Source organism: Antennarius striatus, chromosome 18 (assembly GCF_040054535.1).
Source record: "Antennarius striatus isolate MH-2024 chromosome 18, ASM4005453v1, whole genome shotgun sequence".
NCBI lineage: Eukaryota > Metazoa > Chordata > Actinopteri > Lophiiformes > Antennariidae > Antennarius > Antennarius striatus.
This window is the reverse complement of record NC_090793.1, coordinates 20,477,501-20,495,767: the sequence shown is the minus strand read 5'-3', so window position 1 is coordinate 20,495,767 and position 18,267 is coordinate 20,477,501. Positions and strand designations below refer to the sequence as shown.

The 18,267-nt window shown below is 48.5% G+C and overlaps 1 protein-coding gene across 2 annotated transcripts in view; it reads right to left on the bottom strand.

Moving 5' to 3' along the window:
* Positions 1-545: 545 nt before the first annotated feature.
* LOC137612192 (dynamin-3-like) overlaps positions 546-18,267 on the bottom strand; it is an 18,157-nt gene continuing 435 nt past the window's right edge. Inside the window, exons 2-21 of one of the 2 annotated variants that reach the window (XM_068340589.1) lie at positions 17,478-17,794; positions 16,394-16,467; positions 16,065-16,214; positions 15,408-15,611; positions 14,703-14,801; positions 14,474-14,634; positions 14,203-14,345; positions 13,972-14,107; positions 12,826-12,893; positions 12,615-12,753; positions 12,419-12,505; positions 11,770-11,840; positions 11,621-11,675; positions 10,423-10,536; positions 7,571-7,680; positions 6,366-6,480; positions 6,132-6,296; positions 5,831-6,054; positions 5,575-5,748; positions 546-2,692 (exon numbers count right to left, since the gene is read on the bottom strand). In XM_068340589.1, the coding sequence (XP_068196690.1) occupies positions 2,566-2,692; positions 5,575-5,748; positions 5,831-6,054; positions 6,132-6,296; positions 6,366-6,480; positions 7,571-7,680; positions 10,423-10,536; positions 11,621-11,675; positions 11,770-11,840; positions 12,419-12,505; positions 12,615-12,753; positions 12,826-12,893; positions 13,972-14,107; positions 14,203-14,345; positions 14,474-14,634; positions 14,703-14,801; positions 15,408-15,611; positions 16,065-16,214; positions 16,394-16,467; positions 17,478-17,638 (2,577 nt within the window). In that variant the 5' untranslated portion in view covers positions 17,639-17,794 and the 3' untranslated portion in view covers positions 546-2,565. The remainder of the gene's footprint in view (positions 2,693-5,574; positions 5,749-5,830; positions 6,055-6,131; positions 6,297-6,365; positions 6,481-7,570; positions 7,681-10,422; positions 10,537-11,620; positions 11,676-11,769; positions 11,841-12,418; positions 12,506-12,614; positions 12,754-12,825; positions 12,894-13,971; positions 14,108-14,202; positions 14,346-14,473; positions 14,635-14,702; positions 14,802-15,407; positions 15,612-16,064; positions 16,215-16,393; positions 16,468-17,477; positions 17,795-18,267) is intronic. The other variant, XM_068340591.1, reaches the window with a different exon arrangement.

The following is an 18,267-nucleotide window of genomic DNA, read 5'->3' as shown; positions in this document are numbered from 1 at the left end:
TATATTCCTTTCCAACATCCAAAATAGCCTCTGCTGCCACCATGTGGCAGGAGGAGTGAAGCGCTTTCTTTTCTTCCATTGCGTTCAGATCTCTACTCCGAAAAGTAATCCTCACGTTGGAGTATCTTTTCACTCCTAAAGCAGAACATTTATTTTTTAGGAAACGAATTTGAGACATTCAACATATTTATTGAAATATGTGATTATAATTGTAACCAATTGATGGATTCAAGACCCAAATGACAAAACCTGTCAGAAAAATAAAGTTTTGTTCACTGAAGAAAAATGATAACACATGTTTGAGATATAATGATAATGTTTGGACCTGCGTAGAACTAGTTTTACTGAAATATACTTAAAAAATATCAAGGTAGCGTAAGTTACTATAAAAATTATAATGACGATTTGTCAATAACTCAAAGATTTTACCTATATCTGACAGCATAAGCAAAAAATAAAATTTATATTTATTTGCATCATAAAAAAACAATTTAACAAAATCTGTTTTAAAGCTGAAATAATCTCCCGACAACGTGAGACATGAGGAAGAAGTTTATTGAGGAGCGATACAGAGACACAGAAAATAACAACTGATGCAATTCTCCATCTTAACATTTTGCTCTCTGCTAATCCATGCCTTCTCATCTCTCTGTCCGTCTTCAGCAGATGTGTCTTCTCCTTCTTTTTTAAACCGTCACATTTTCTTTCTACGTTTAGCTTTGGCAATACAGAATTGTTATTGATGCCAGTAAGGCAGTCTAAAGTAGAGATAGGAGAGCATTTAGTGAATAGAGACACAGAGAACGATTAAAGCGCTAGAATCCTGGATGAGGTCGTTATAGTCCACGGGTACAGGATCTCCTTATCATTACTTATATACATCAGAACACGTTTAGGCCCACATACACGACAACAAACTGACAGAGAAGCACTTGAACACAGACGACAGCACCTCGAGCTCTGAGGCAGACGCTGGCTGACAAGGTGGCAGGAAGTGGGCGAGAGAAAAATAATAGAGAGGGAGCGTTGATCTGTCCCGTGTCAAACCTGAGAAGAAGACTAAATGGAATCATGAATCATCAGATTTTTCACGAGTCAGCGTCTGGATCAGAGCTTAAGGTCGCCGGGGTCACGGCTGGAGCACAGGTGGACACGCCTACTGCACGATGAGGCTGTTTCCATACGGAGAGTACTGGAGGTGCTCCTCAGCCGTGTGTGTGTGTGTGTGTGTGTGTGTGTGTGTGTGTGTGTGTGTGTGTGTGTGTGTGTGTGTGTGTGTGTGTGTGTGTGTGTGTGTGTGCGTGTGTGTGTGTGTGTGTGTGTGAGTGTGTGTGTGTGTGTGAGTGTGTGTGTGTGGCTGCTACTACAACACAGGAACAACTCACAAAAGTCCAACATTAATTAACCCCCGAGGGTTTGGTGATTCATCATTAACAGCTTTGACCATGAAAACAAACACAACCGAAACGCCAACGAACGTGCAGATGGACGGAACATGCACGCGTTTCCTCACACACAGACACACACACACACACACATACACACACACGTGCACGCACACATACACACATACTAAGATATAACTTCTGTTCCTAACAGAACATTAAGCTGATAATCAATACTCAACAGGGCATTGTACAATAAATTAATATCATACTAAATCAGACTCCGCCTACATATAGGCAAATTAGTCCCATCCTCAAATACATACACACAAAACACACACACACACACTCTCATGCAGAAACAAAAGAAAAGCAGCGTATGTGCCATGCTGCGTTTGGAATGGGGAGGGCAGTACGACTGCTCGGCATATTTTCATGTAGAAGCAGCAAAGTGGTGGTTGACGTGGTGGTGGGGGGTCAGGGGTCAGGGGTCAGAGGTGGGGTCCAGGGACCGATACCAGCTAGTGGATCCGCTAAAGCAAACCTGCACCACAGGCGAGCAACAAGCGCACAGACACATACACCACAAGACAAGTACCGTACTGTACAGACACATGGACACCGGCACCTGGCAGGGCAGGGGTCAAAGGTCAGAGTGGCTGCACTAAACAGACCGGGGACTGGGGAGCCATGGCTAAGAGAGGTGGGGGGGGTAACGGGAGCACGAGGGGCTCCTTCAGATGCTTATGGGGGGACCTGTCTTGTGGGAGATGGGGGGGGTCGCCGGCTTGGGGAGGGACAGAGGAATGATGTGGAAGAGAACAGGAAAGAGAAGAGAGACAAGATTAAAGACATTAGAGCTGAGCCTTCACATGTTTAAGGAATGCTACGCTAACGATGCTACGCTAACGATGCTAGCAGCGTTTAACAACAGATAGCATCAGGGAGAAAGACTTAAAGAACCCAGTCACCTGTATGGAAGCTAACTCCAACAGCTGGCTAGTACGGCTTAGCATTAAGGCTACAATCAGTGTTTCTAAACCACACGTGTCAAACTCACAGCCCAGGGGCCAAATGTGGCCCTCCACATCATTTAATGTGGCCCGTTAGAGAATAAAAGGTCAGAGTGTCTCAAAATAAATAGGTCCCAAGTGTGCTACATTTCCCACAATGCAGTAGTTCAGTCCATCTTAACTATGACTAAACGTTGTGAACAAAGTTGATGTCCTAACTTGTGTCTGATGTTATTTTTCTTTATTGATTGATAGTTTGATCCTTGATTGATGGAGTTCTGTGGGTTTAATAACCTGACAAATGAAAAGGATTTATGTTAGAACAGAGAAACAAACAAACATGTTTTTTCTGTCTAACTGTAATGTTTGGAACTAGAATCAGTCAGAAATTCAGTTATTTAACATTCAGGAGTAGTTACATTTAGTTACATTACACTGAGTTACATTTAGTTACATTTATTAGTTACATTAAGGAGTAGTTACATTTAGTTACATTACACTGAGTTACATTAAGTTACATTTATTAGTTACATTAAGGAGTAGTTACATTTAGTTACATTACACTGAGTTACATTTAGTTACATTTATTAGTTACATTAAGGAGTAGTTACATTTAGTTACATTACACTGAGTTACATTTAGTTACATTTATTAGTTACATTAAGGAGTAGTTACATTTAGTTACATTACACTGAGTTACATTTAGTTACATTTATTAGTTACATTAAGGAGTAGTTACATTTAGTTACATTACACTGAGTTACATTTAGTTACATTTATTAGTTACATTAAGGAGTAGTTACATTTAGTTACATTACACTGAGTTACATTTAGTTACATTTATTAGTTACATTAAGGAGTAGTTACATTTAGTTACATTACACTGAGTTACATTTAGTTACATTTATTAGTTACATTAAGGAGTAGTTACATTTAGTTACATTTATTAGTTACATCTGGACCTTTGATGTTGATGTGGCCCTCATTTGAGATGAGTTTGAACCCCCCCGATCTACATGTTTGTTTAGCATGTTATTATATCTATTATATACAGTAGATGGTATTAGTATTAGTATTTAGTATTGGTATTGGTATTGGTATTGGTATTAGTATTAGTATTAGTATTGGTATCAGTATTAGGATTAGTTTAGCATTGGTATTGGTATAGTATTGGTATTAGTATTAGTATTAGTATTAATATTGGTATTGATATTGGTATTGGCATTGGTATTAGCATTATTTTAGTATTGGTATTGGTATTGGTATGAGTATTAGTATTAGTATTAGTTTAGTATTGGTATTGGTATCGGTATTAGTTTAGTATTGGTATTGGTATCGGTATTAGTTTAGTATTGGTATTAGTATTGGTATCAGTGTTAGTATTAGTTTAGCATTGGTATTGGTATTGGTAGTAGTGATAGTATTGGTATTGGTAGTAGTATTAGTATTGGTAGTAGTATTAGTATTGGTATTGGTAGTAGTATTAGTATTGGTATTAGTAGTAGTATTGGTATTGGTAGTAGTATTAGTATTGGTAGTAGTATTAGTATTGGTATTGGTAGTAGTATTAGTATTGGTATTAGTAGTAGTATTGGTATTGGTAGTAGTATTAGTATTGGTATTGGTATTAGTATTGGTATTGGTATTGGTATTGGTATCGGTAGCAGTATTAGTATTGGTATTGGTATTGTTATTGGTATTGGTAGTAGTATTAGTATTGGTATTGTTATTAGTATTGGTAGTAGTATTAGTATTGGTATTTGTTTTGTTATTGGTATTGGTAGTAGTATTAGTATTGGTAGTAGTATTAGTATTGGTATTAGTATTAGTATTGTTATTGGTAGTAGTATTAGTATTGGTATTAGAATTGGTATTAGTATTGGTATTGGTAGTAGTATTGGTATTGGTATTGGTAGTAGTAGTAGTAGTATTGGTATTAGTATTGGTATTGTTATTGGTATTGGTAGTAGTATTAGTATTGGTATTGTTATTAGTATTGGTAGTAGTATTAGTATTGGTATTTGTTTTGTTATTGGTATTGGTAGTAGTATTAGTATTGGTAGTAGTATTAGTATTGGTATTAGTATTAGTATTGGTATTGGTAGTAGTATTAGTATTGGTATTAGTATTGGTATTGTTATTGGTAGTAGTATTAGTATTGGTATTAGAATTGGTATTAGTATTGGTATTGGTATTGGTAGTAGTAGTAGTAGTATTGGTATTAGTATTGGTATTAATATTGGTATTGGTAGTAGTATTAGTATTGGTATTGGTAGTAGTATTGGTATTAGTATTGGTATTAGTATTAGTATTGGTAGTAGTATTGGTATTGGTATTGTTAGTAGTAGTAGTATTGGTATTAGTATCGGTATTGGTAGTAGTAGTAGTACTGGTATTAGTATTGGTATTGGTAGTAGTAGTAGTATTGGTATTAGTATTGGTATTGGTAGTAGTATTAGTATTGGTATTGGTAGTAGTAGTAGTATTGGTATTAGTATTGATATTGGTAGTAGTATTAGTATTGGTATTAGTATTAGTATTGGTATTGGTAGTAGTATTAGTATTGGTATTGGTAGTAGTAGTAGTATTGGTATTAGTATTGGTATTGGTAGTAGTATTAGTATTGGTATTGGTAGTAGTAGTAGTATTGGTATTAGTATTGGTATTGGTAGTAGTATTAGTATTGGTATTAGTATTAGTATTGGTATTGGTAGTAGTATTAGTATTGGTATTGGTAGTAGTATTAGTATTGGTATTGGTAGTAGTAGTAGTATTGGTATTAGTATTGGTATTGGTAGTAGTAGTAGTATTGGTATTAGTATTGGTATTGGTAGTAGTATTAGTATTGGTATTAGTATTAGTATTGGTATTGGTATTGGTAGTAGTATTAGTATTGGTAGTAGTATTAGTATTGGTATTGGTAGTAGTAGTAGTATTGGTATTAGTATTGGTATCGATAGTAGTAGTAGTATTGGTATTAGTATTGGTATTGGTAGTAGTAGTAGTATTGGTATTAGTATTGGTATTGGTAGTAGTAGTAGTATTGGTATTAGTATTGGTATTGGTAGTAGTAGTAGTATTGGTATTAGTATTGGTACTATAAATCCTTCTAGCGGATCTTATTTCCTACATTACACAGAATCCATAAATAACGTAATAAATGGGGCCGTATTTACCTGGGGATGCTCGGGGGGGCCCTGTTGGGGCGGCTGGGAGCCTGGGGGCTGTCGGCGCTGTTATTGAAGGGCCCCAGGGGGCCGGGGCGGTTGGGAGGTGGCGGGGCTCCTCTGGGGGCCGGTCGCTGGCCCGAGGACATCCTCCTGGGGGCAGTGGGGCTGGGCGGGGGGGACCTGAAGCAAACAGGGATACGTTTAACTGTCTGGGCCACGCCTCCAGGAAGGTGGGGGCCCGGTTCAACCCAAGGAACCGTACCTGCGACCCCCCATCCAGGAGGTGTCCACCGGGGGGGGCATGGGCACGGTGATGGTGGAGGTGGAGATGTCCCCGATGATGCTGAGCGCCTCCTTCAGGGCCTGGTGGGTGCGCAGCACCTCGTCCCGCCGCTGGGCCTGCTCCTGGGACTCGTCCATCAGCGCGTTCTGGTCGCCGCTGGAGTACAGCTGGGCCAGCAGCTCCGCGTTGATGAACTCCTTCACCTGGGGGGGGGGGGGACAACCAATCACATGGCAGGAGGAGCTCCGCTAGAGCATGATGGGAGCGGCGTCGGGTTTACGTTGTTGATCATCAGGTGCATGATGGTCTTGGGCATCAGGTCCCGGATGCACTTGTTGACGATGGCCATGTAGGAGTCCACCAGGTTCCTGATGGTCTCCACCTTCCGCTCCAGCTGGGGGTCCATGGAGAAGTTATCCGAGGTGGTGGTGGTCTCGCTCTCCACCTGGGGGGGGGACGCCGATTATCACACAATCAGCTGACTGGACGGAGGAGGAGGGGTGCGTTCACTGACCGTGGCGGTCTTCTCGGGATACACCCCCGCCCGCAGCAGAGACGACTTCCAGCTGTCCACGTCGTCCTGGGAGTCGCAGGCCAGCTCCAGGGTGCGGTTGTCCTTGTAGACGTTCCTGACGGGGGGAAAAACGACGGCGTTTAAACGCAGCGCAGGAGTGTGTGTGGTTAATGAAATCACGTTGTTCTGTTCTGTGTGTGTGTGTGTGTGTGTGTGTGTGTGTGTGAGTGTGTGTGTGATGGTTACACAGATGTAAACGCTGACATCTGGAGGTTCCTCCTCCTCCATTGGTTCTCATTGTTTTATAGCTTCAGTTTTTACAGGACATTCTTCACCGCTGACTAAAAGTTCACGCTCACCGTTCTGCCCCCCCCCCCTTCTTTATCACCACAATTCCGACAACTGAAGTCTGTTTTTCCCATAATTCCTTGCATTAATTCACAAAACGCACGCGACGTGTCGTTCAGAAACACGATCCAAACAGAGCTGCTGCCAGTTCGATGACATCACTCCAGTTCTCTCCAGGTCAGCCAATCAGAGCCAACCGTGATGTCATCACCTGTTCCCCATTAACCTGTTTACACCACCAGCATCCAAACAGGTGTGGTCTGAACGCTCCAAGGCTGTTACGGTCTGTCCTGACTTCCATCCCAACCGATCCAGAACACGCTGTGACGGGTTAGCGTTAGCTCAGTGCTAGTTAGCGTTAGCTCAGTGCTAACCCTCTGACTGCCTCTGCACCATTTAAAATACACTCGTTTATTCACGCATCAACACGCAAGACTTCACCTCATGGCAGACTTTTGGTAGGCAGTCACATGACACCGTACTCACATTCTATTGGCTGACGGCATCAGGAAGGGTTCTACGTTCTGAGTCTCTGACTTCTGTGAGACGCTAGAGTGTTTTAAACAGTCTGTCAGTGTTTAGAAGGTCATTCAGATAGAGGGGGGTTTAATATCAGTGTGGGGGGGTTCAGGAACGTTTACATTACCAGAAATAATAAAATAAATAGTGGGATTCAATTTTTTTGTGGTTCTTGGAAGGCATTACCCGTGGGGGGCGAGGGGTTAAGGTGTCAGCTGACCTGGGGGGAGGGGTTAAGGTGTCAGCTGACCTGGGGGGAGGGGTTAAGGTGTCAGCTGACCTGGGGGAGGGGTTAAGGTGTCAGCTGACCTGGGGGAGGGGTTAAGGAGTCAGCTGACCTGGACTCGGTGTTGAAGATGCTGAAGATGTGTTTGCTGGACATGAAGCTCTTCTCCACGTCACGCACCTTCAGGTTGTCCAGGGGGAGCATGTACTTCTTCTCCTTCTCCTGTGGGGGGACAAACCAGTGAAACCAGTAGATGAGGAGACGAAGGTGAAACCTGGGGTGGGGTGGGGGGGCAAAGAGGAAGGGAAGGGGGCAGGAACGGAGGAGAACACATGTGGAAGTCATTAGCGTGTGGCCGAGGCGTGTTTGGCGGGAGGACGCCGCTACGTGTCGGCGGTCCGGCGAGGGAACGCCGCGACACCCCCGTCGCTCCTGGGGGGGGGACGGCGGCGGCCGATGCGTGGCCCAATCCGTGCTTTAAGGCTCCATCCACCTTGTCTTCACTCCGTCTTCTCCTCTCTTACCCCCCCATCTTCTCTCCATACTCTCCCCATTCCAGAGGGGCCCACTTCCTGCCCCGGGTTTTTTTTGAAGTAGAAGAAGAAGAAGGAGGGAGGGAGATTAAATGACAGCCTGGCGTTAAAACTCCACATCTGGTAGTGCTTAGCGACCCGCAGGAGGGGGGGGGCGTTAAAGAGACGCCGGCCGGAGGAGCAGAGGGAGACAGGAGCGGATTGGGGGGAGATTTGAGGAGGGAAGCCCCCGTCTGGAGGTCTGGAGGACGATCGTGAGCCAGAACCAAAGAGGATGAGGAGAGAAGAAGAAGATCCAGAACCTCTGCGGGGTCGTCCCCCCCCCCACGGGGTCGCCGCCGCCCATATATGGTCACGCAGGTCCCCTCCCTCTTCCTCCCTCTTCCTCACTCCCTCCCCGGTCGCTCTCTCCTTCCCTCTTTCTTGTGATCGCCCCTCCCTGAGTGAGCAGCCAGTCGGTCCCGGTCGTCTGAATGTGCCACGTCAAGGCTGGATACGCCGCGTGACCCCCCCAGCGGACGGCGAGGGGGAACCCGGAGCGACGCGCCGGCAGACCCCCGACCTGAAGGACCAGAAGATCCAGGGGGTTTTTATCCACTGACGGGGGCCCTTTCTGCCCCGAACGGAGCGGGGCGAGGTGGGGGGGGGCAGCATCTGGAGGCAGAAACAACACAAGGCCTGACCCCCCGGCTCCGTCCACCCAGTGTTCAGACTACCTGTTCATGGTCGTACTGGTGTACAGTAGTCTGCACATTGGTTAGACTGGGCCGGACCGCGTCTGTGTGTGTGTGTGTGTGTGTGTGTGTGTGTGTGTGTGTGTGTGTGTGTGTGTGTGTGTGTGTCTCACGCTTCACAGATGTGTGTTTTTGTGTTTCTTTCTGTGTTTTTTTGTGCATTTTTGTGTATTTCTGTATTTTTTTCTGTGTATTTGTGTGTTTTTCTGTGTATTTGTGTGTTTTTCTGTGTTTTTCTGCGTATTTCTGTGTATTTCTGTGTATTCCTGTGTTTTGTGTCCCTTGTCCCTCCCTGCTGTCTTCGCTCCGTGGCGTCCATCCGTGTGTAATCTCCGTGCGTTCTGACTCTCACCACTTCCTGTTCACGTCTTCCTGGAATAAACACACCAGTTTTCACCACTGACGGGAAAACACAAGAGTTCACACTGAAAACAGACGTTCAGCATGAATGAGTGAGTGTGCAGGCTGCTGGCCTGTGGCTCTGATGGAGATGTGGTCCACCGGGGGGGGGTCGGTGTGAGGGAGGGGGGAGGAGCGAACGCGGCTGCAGAAGCATCGCAGGAACGAAGGCCCATCAATCAAATGGAGTTGGGAAGTACAGGCAGACACCCCCAGTCTGGTTATTCCAGTGGGTGGCCATCATGGATGGATGGGGGGGGGTGTGGTGTGGTGGGGGGGTCGCTCCGGTGGCGAGTCGCTGCAGAAAACTGTGAGGAAATAAGATTTACAGGACGTCTGCACGGCTATGTGGAGGGGGGGGGTGCTGTTAGCTGGGGGGTGCAGTGGTTGTTGCATTGAAGTAAAAAACGGTGGGGGGGGGGCACTGATATTGAATCGGGGGGTCTCTCCGCGCTGAAAACAGTCTGATGTTTGGATTGAAAACTGGTGACGTTCCTGCCAAGAATTCCAGTTCCAAAGTCTCTGCCAACCACACGGGGGGGGCGGGGCGGGGGGGCACACACGCGTGTGCGAGCGTTAAAAGTTCACGGAGTGTAAAACAGAAATATACAACAAGAAGCCGCAGAGTCTGTAATTTGGAGTGTTACCGTGGCGACGGATCGGGTGGCGGCCGGCGGGCCCGAGGGTGTCTGGGGGGGGCTTTGGTGTATTTGGGGTGTCTGTGGGGGACGTTTTGGGGCGAATCTGAGATAAAGAGGTGCAGACAAGCGGCTGCAGTGGACACTCGCCCTCCAACGGTCGCCCGTAGCAACGCTCGCCCTCCAACGGTCGCCCGACCAACGCCCGCCCGTCCATCGCTCAGTGGCGCCCTCTGCTGGAGGACTGCCGTGTGTCCGCCTATCTACACTTGCTGTGCAGAATATTCCAACCTGTACAGCAGGCACAGACAGGCAGAGAGACGTCAGCCCGCCGACCAGCCGCCGGGGGGGGGGGGCGCCGTGGACAAACAGGAAGTGCGTCCCTCGCTCCTTCTGATGTATCATCAATGATGCTGATCAGATATTGATATTAAAACATTTCCAAAATCCCAGATCCATCCGTCCAGTTTCTTCTTTTGCTGCAGGTTCTTGTGGAGGAGAAAACATGTCCCCTCCCAGGTTGAGGACATCAAATAGGCATTTCTATATGCTTCGATGTCTTCCTGAAACAGACACACCCCCCCCCCCCCCCAGAAAACCACCCTTCCAGACACACGTGCTGCTGGTGAACCCCTGGTGAAGATGGTTCTTCACACTCACCTCGTCGTCCTTGAACCAGGACAGGCTCTCGGCCGTCAGCACGAACCAGTACTCCTTGGCCCCCCCCTTCATGATGCTGATGTTGTTGATGGTCAGCCAGCCTTTACGGATGACCTGGGGGGGGGCGATAAAGATCCAGTCAGAGACAGGTGATGTTAGGACAGGTGAGGCGTGTGTGTGTGTGTGTGTGTGTGTGTGTGTGTGTGTGTGTGCGTGTGTGTGCGTTAGTGTGCAGGTTCTCGACGGGTGTGAGTGGGGGTCAGGGGGGGTTGTGACTGTCGACGGGTGTGAGTGGAGGTCGTTGGGGGTGGGGGGGTCGACGTGACTCGCTCCCATCCCAGCCTGGGACCGGTGGTGTCTCATGCAAAGTTCACCAAGACACAAGCAGGGGGCGGTGTTACGTGTTAAAGCGTGTGTGTGTGTGTGTGTGTGTGTGTGTGTGTGTGTGTGTGTGTGTGTGTGTGTGTGTGTGTGTGTGTGTGTGTGTGTGTGTGTGTGTGTGTGTGTGTGTGTGTTAGGTGCAGCAGCAGCCGTTAGGTTAGATTACTGTCAGCCGTTCTGGAGGTGACCCTAATGCCCCCACACTGACAACAAACAGTATTTTAGTCTGGGGGGGTGCGTTCTGGTTGCTCAGCAACCCCCTGTGGTCCGCGGACCTGGGGGGGTGACGGGTGTTAGAGGGGAGACGTTAGAGAACGTTCTTACAATCAGGCCTGATGCTGGAGGAGAGGACGCCTGCAGGGGGAGGAACGTGGGGGGGTGAGTCATCGTGAGAAACACACACACACACACACACCTAACGGCAGGCTGTTCTGCAGACACATACGACACCACAAACCACCACCCACAAGGGGGGGTACTCACCCACAGACGCCCCTAAGAGGGCAGCTGGGTGCTCACTAAGGGAGGGGGGTGAAATGCTGAAGACACAGGGGGGGTCAAACAAAGAGACGTCTCAACGATGGAGGTGGAATAGAACCCAAAGACTCTTCAGTGAGGTGAAAATCACACAGCACCACAACACACACAAAATAAGAACAAAACTTTATTAACAAACAACAAACGAACAGGACGGACCGATCCGGGGGACGGTGGAGGTCCACTGGAACGAAACAGCCTTTATTTCAGCATCCTCCTCTTTATTCCCTCCTGTGTGTGTGTGTGTGTGTGTGTGTGTGTGTGTGTGTGTGACCCTCACCTGGTTTCCTGCTGAGCTCTGGCTCTTGTTGGTCTGACTGCTCCTCTGCTGAGCGCTGGTGACGGACAGGAAGAGGAGGACGTGACTTCTCTTTCTTTTACTCACCACATGTCATTAATTAGCACGTCAGCGCTAACGGGAGCTTTTACTTAGCAAAGCCAATGAAGTCCTCGTGGTTGGTGTTGATGTAGGAGAGCTGGATGTCGATCAGCAGCAGAACCTGGAACAGAAAGACTGGATTAAAACCAAACCTTTGAAATAAAATAAACCAGTTAGAATAAAGAAGATTTCTCCCTAATCTCACATGTAAATGTTGTATGTAGCAGCAGTCAGCACAGATTAGCACATTAGCATGACCTACCAGAGAACCCTTAGCATGACTAATAAAACGACACACAGGTAAGACAGGAAGCGTGATTTTTTTACTTTTGATTCAGGCTAACTGTTTCCCACTGTTTCCAGTGTTTGTGCTAAGCTAAGCTAACCAAATGGTATCTTCAACTGTAAAAACATGATGAGTGGAATTAATCTTTAACGGGTTCCTTTGACAAAGTGTACGAATATTTATTGAAGTTAATGAGTCTTATTTTTATTATTATTCTCATTCTCATTCCTGTTCTCATTCCTGTTGTTGTTTTTATTCTCATTCTTATTCTCATTTTCATTCTCATTCTTGCCCTTGTTCGTTTTTATTTTTATTCTCATTCTCATTTGTATTTCTGTTCCTATTGTTGTTCTTGTTTTTATTCTCATTCTCATTCTTATTCTCGTTGTCGTTCTCATTCCTGTTGCTCCTACCTGGTCCTTGGCCCGGCTCTCTCGGTCCCGGATGTGAGAGGTCACGATCCTTTCGGTTTCTTCACGCAGCGTCGGGAAACATTCCAGCTGAAAACAGAGAAGTTTGTCTTTAATCCATCCTCCTCATCCATCCTCATCCTCTCATCATCCATCCTCATCCTCCTCCTCCATGCAGAGGAGGGTTCTGATTGGTCACCTTGGTGGAGCACTGGCGCACGGTGTTGATCAGCTCCTGGATCACCATGTCCACACACTTGACGCAGGGCCCCTTCAGCTTGATGATCTGCTTCTTCACGATGGCCTCAAAGGCCATGTCGGGGGTGAAGAGGCCGGTCCTGGAGGGGGGGGGGGGCAGAGGGGTTATGGAGGAACGAGTCCAGACATTCTCCGTTCACACCTGCTCCTACCTGATGCCGTGGATGTTCTTGATGGCGTAACTGATCTCCCGTCGCATCTCCTTCTCATCACACTCCATCTGGGGGGGGGGGGGCAGGGGCAGAGAAGGTAGCAGCATTAAATAATGAAAAGACATGAAGGGAATGAATATGATTCTAAAGACTAAATATGTAGAACGAGGCTCCAAAGCTGGGGGAGAGCTGCAGACAAACAGCAGCTGTCAGAGGACCAGAGGATGAGTCACAGCCAACAGGACGAAGAACAGAACACTGGAAGAACGTGTGAAGATTAAAACGAGAGGAGAAAACAACTTCAGTCGCTTCACAGAGACGAATCTCACAACCTGAAAACAAACCATCAGAGGAGTCAGAGGTCACAGGTCAGGGGTCACACAATGAAAGTTAAATCACTGATGTAATCAGACATGAAGACAAGATTTTAGTTCACTCTTGGATCCTTGACAGAAGTCAAATAATTCTTCTTACTTGTTATTTAACCTTCATTTAACCAGATGAGTGAATTTACAATAATGACCTGGATGAACTTGAACTCATGGAAATGTAAACTGGTTGTTGAATTTCCTGTGGGGTGGACTAATCCATGTTCCACATTTACGAATGATTTTTACTTTTAATGTTTATTATAGGGTGGTATTATTATTATATTATTATTATAATAATTATATTATTATTATTATAATATTTATATTACATTATTATTGTTATTATTATTATATTATTATTGTTATTATTATATTATTATTATTTATATTATTATTATTATTATTATTATTATTATTACTCATGACTTAAATTTTCTACTATTCTCCGTTTGCCTAAATCCATCCATCATCCATCCATCCATCATCCATCCATCCATCATCCATCCATCCATCCATAATCCATCAATCCATCCATCCATCATCCATCCATCATCCATCCATCCATCCATCCATCCATCCATCCATCATCCATCATCCATCCATCATCCATCCATCTGTATTTAGTAGTTACTGTACACTGTTGTAGTTTGACCTGACAGCTCCCCCAATCGGTGATGAGGGTAACACATCATCTCCACTCAAACAGAACTGAGGCGATGCTGCAGCCTGGTGAGTTTCTCTTGTGTCAGAGCTCGTGTCACATGAGGTCGTTCACCTTCACCAGCTCGAAGGGGAAGCGCTCGTGAAAGATGCGGTTGATTTTGGCGCCGCCGGACAGTTCCACCGTGTCCACCTGATCCCCCGAGCCCTCGATCCGCTTCTCAAAGTCCACCGAGAACTGCTGCACCATCCTGGGGGGATCACACACACAACATCTCAGTCTGGAGCGGGTGTGAACGCCGTCGGCGTGACAACGCCATCGCCGTGGGAACGGCGCGGTACTGACTGCAGCAGCTGCTTGGTTTTACGGGACGGGTCATCGGGTCGGTATCCCCGGTATTCCTCGGCCTCCTTGTCCAAAGCCAACAGCTGGGACTGCAGCTTGCTGCGGAACGCCGGCAGCGTGTCCCGGATGTGGTTGGTCAGTTGCTACGGCGACACAAAGAGACGTATCAGCGGATTTACACATTTACTACGGAGGACAGTTCCTACACTCATGCATCAGTGGTTGGAGGAAAACTCTCCTGTTCCTCCCCCAGGACTGACGCCATCATCACCTCATTGAGCACTCTCTGCAGGCGGGGGGTGCCCATCTTCTCCGCCATGTGCCGGTAGGACGGGTGGGACAGGAAGAACTTCCTCTCGGCCTCCAGCGCCATCTTGATGTCCTTCTTCCCCTCGATGTCCTTCTGGCTCCGGTTCACCACCCCGATGTAACCTGGCAACGGACGTCGACATGGCAACGGGGACCAATGGGGATGGACGGGCGGCGGGAGCCACACCCACCTCTCCTTAGCGGCAGCAGCTTGTTCTCCAGCACGTCGCGCGCGTCGGTGCCCTCGTCCATCAGGTCCAGTTTGGTGATGACCCCGATCGTCCTGAGGCCTGGAGAGGGAGGGGTTAAAGAGGTCAGGGGGTCAGGAGGGAGGCCACGCCCCCATTATGATGTGAATGTGTTTGGATTCTGCTTCTGTTTCTGTGGAGTCATCACTCCCCCCCGTCTCCCTCGTCCCTCCCCCATCCCTCCCACTCTCTCCATGTCTGATGTCATTCATCCCTCCTGCAAGGTTATTCCATTCAGCCCCCCCCTCAGCTACTTCCTGTCTCCTCCTCCTGACCAAAGGACAAACTCTCTCCATCCACTGGATTCATTCATTCCTCCTTTTTTAACATCTTTATTTATTCTATTTGATTTATTCTATTTTATTTATTCTCTTTGATTTATTCTATTTGATTTATTCTCTTTGATTTATTCTATTTGATTTATTCTATTTGATTTATTCTCTATTTATCTTTTTCTCTCCAGCTCTTTGTCTCTTCTATCATCATCACCTTCACATTTTCCTACCCTGTCCTGGCTCCTCATTGGTCCATGTGACGCTCCATCAGTCCCTGACTTTGACACTCAGAGAGGTCAAAGGTCAAGGTCAGAGCCAGATTTCCTGATCTCAGACGTGGTTACGATGTGGTTTTGACTGCGCCCCCCCTCACCCTGTGAGTCCACGTCCTTGGCGAGCTTGAGGGCGTCGGAGTTGGCCAGGTCGGTGTTGGCGGGGGTCACGGCGAGGATCAGGCAGCTCTCCCTGGTGATGAACTGCATGATCATCTCCCGGATCTGCTGCTCGATGTCGGGGGGCTGGTCCCCCACCGGCACCTTGGTGATGCCCGGCAGGTCGATGAGGGTCAGGTTCAGCACTGCACCGACACACAGGGGGGGGACGTTTAGGTCAGGGGGGTCAAAGTCATCATCAGCATCACGGCTGTCCTCAAAGGGCCAGATGTAACTAATAAATGTAACTCAGTGTAACTACCTTGTGTCCGGGTTAAAATGGGCTGAACTACTGCATTGTGGGAAATGTAGTTTTTGGTCAAAGCACACTTTTGACCTATTTATTTTTACACTCTGACCTTCAATGCTCTCAAGGGCCACATTAAATGATGTGGGGGGCCACATTTGGCCCCCGGGCCTGGGGTTTGACACATGTGGTCTAGAGGATAGTTTTAGGTCAATCTGGATCTTTAATGGACATTAATCCGATTTAGCTTAGCTGGTAGCAGACAGTTAGCAGCTATGCTAAGCTAGCGTGTAGCAGTGCATAGCTAAAGCTATGTTATCAGGGGTTAGATGTAGAGGCGGGGGCGTCTCACCGTGGGGGGAGTACACCCTCAGGTTGATGGGCACCGGGGAGATGCCCTTGTTGGCCCCCGTCACCCGGTCAGTCTCCGCCTCGATCTCCTGACGCACCTCATCGAAGTCGGTGAACTTCTTGCCTTTGCAGTGGAGGAACTCGGCCCATTCTGAGTGGGGGGTGGGGGGCGGGGGGGGCACAGAGAAATGAGATGAGCTGCGCTGCATCGACATGACAGGAAGATAAGACCAGACAGATTGTGGGGGAAATACCAGCAGCATTTAAAGGCAGGGTGGGGGGTGGGGCGTGTGTGTGTGTGTGTGTGCGTGTGTGTGTGTGTGAGCCCACCTGCAGTGGCGCTGATAAGCTGCAGCACCAGCGGCCGGCGGGTGACGATCCCGGATCCACGGGGCAGGAAGTCCCTGAGGAGGACAGACGTCACACCAGAAAATGTTTACCCCCCCACATTTAAATCAGGATTACTGAGGGAACAAACTATAGATCAGCTGTTTGCAGTAAACAAATCAAAGGAGCCGTTAACAACATCTCCTGTCGGTTCTTCAGTCGGTTCTCCCTCCTGGAGGAATCTCATCCGTTCCTCCGGTTCTGGAATATTCCTGGATTATCTGCTGTGAAACCCTCTAATCCCACCAGCAGGTTCTGTGTCTACTGCAGTCCAGCAGGACGAAGGAGGCCCCTCATCCAGGATCCAGGACTTGTGGAGCCGAGCCCTGCTGGACTTCCAGGTCTCCTCTGGATCCTTTTGGATCCTCCAATGAAACCCAGCCTCCAGCTTCCTCACAGCTGGGGGGGGCAAAGCAGCTCCACAGCATCACCGTTCCCCCCCCAGGTGATGGTTCCACCTGCCCCGGGATGTACTAAAGCCCCCCCAGTGGAGATGGGCCATCAGAAGCAGCACAATGATTGGTCCGACCGGGGCATCACGTGTGCGACGTCTGCGCCGAGACGTCTGCGCCGAGACGTCTGCGCCGAGACGTCTGCGCCGAGACGTCTGCGCCGAGACGTCTGCGCCGAGACGTCTGCGCCGAGACGTCTGCGCCGAGACGTCTGCGCCGAGACGTCTGCGCCGGGACGTCTGCGCCGGGACGTCTGCGCCGGGACGTCTGCGCCGAGACGTCTGCGCCGAGACGTCTGCGCCGAGACGTCTGCGCCGAGACGTCTGCGCCGAGACGTCTGCGCCGAGACGTCTGCGCAGATGGAGACGCACCGACTCAGACGCAGATGACGTCATTGATGAGATGGGGTGAGATGGTGAATATAGACGGGGCCTTCAGAAGCCCCTCCCCCCCGCAAACCGGCCGTAACGGAGAGCTGCAGCGGGTTGAACTTTGACGGCCCCGCCCCCCCGTCGGCCTCTTACGTCATCCTGAGGGTTAACGGGATTACCCTACTTCCGGTGGTCACCGTTTACCTGCCGACGAAGTTCTCCAGCACGGAGCTCTTCCCGGCGCTCTGCCCCCCCACCACGGCGATCTGGGGCAGGTCCAGGTTACACGTCTGCCCGATGGCGCTGAAGGCGTCCTGGAGCCGGTTGACCAGGGGGATCAGGTCCTCCATGCCGCGGTTACCCATGATGCCTCGGGCCGGAGAGACTCAGCGGAGAGAGAGGAAGAAGAAGAGGAAGGGGGGGGGGGCTGCTATATTAGTCCAGGATACCGCGGTGCGCGTTGGGGGGGGAGTGGAGTCATCTAGACGCGCGTCGCCCCGAGCCGAGAGAGGGTCGGACGACTGTGGAACGGGAGGGGGGTAACGGAGAGAGGGGGGGGTAACGGAGAGAGGGGGGGGTAACGGAGAGAGAGAGGGGGGGGTAACGGAGAGAGGGGGGACGGGGGTAACGGAGAAAGGGGGGGGGGGGTGCAGAAAGACAATTGCGCAGTTACTCACAATAACCACCATCATCTGCCCCCCGGTCCTTTTCACCCTTGTTGCGCGCGCGCGCACACACACACACACACTCACACACACTCACACACACACTCACACACACACACACACACACACACACACTCACACTCACACACACACACTCACACACACTCACACACACACACACTCACACACTCACACACACACACACACACACACACACACACACACACACACACACACTCACACACACACACACACACACACACACACACTCACACACACACACACACACACACACACACACACACACACACACACACACACACACACAC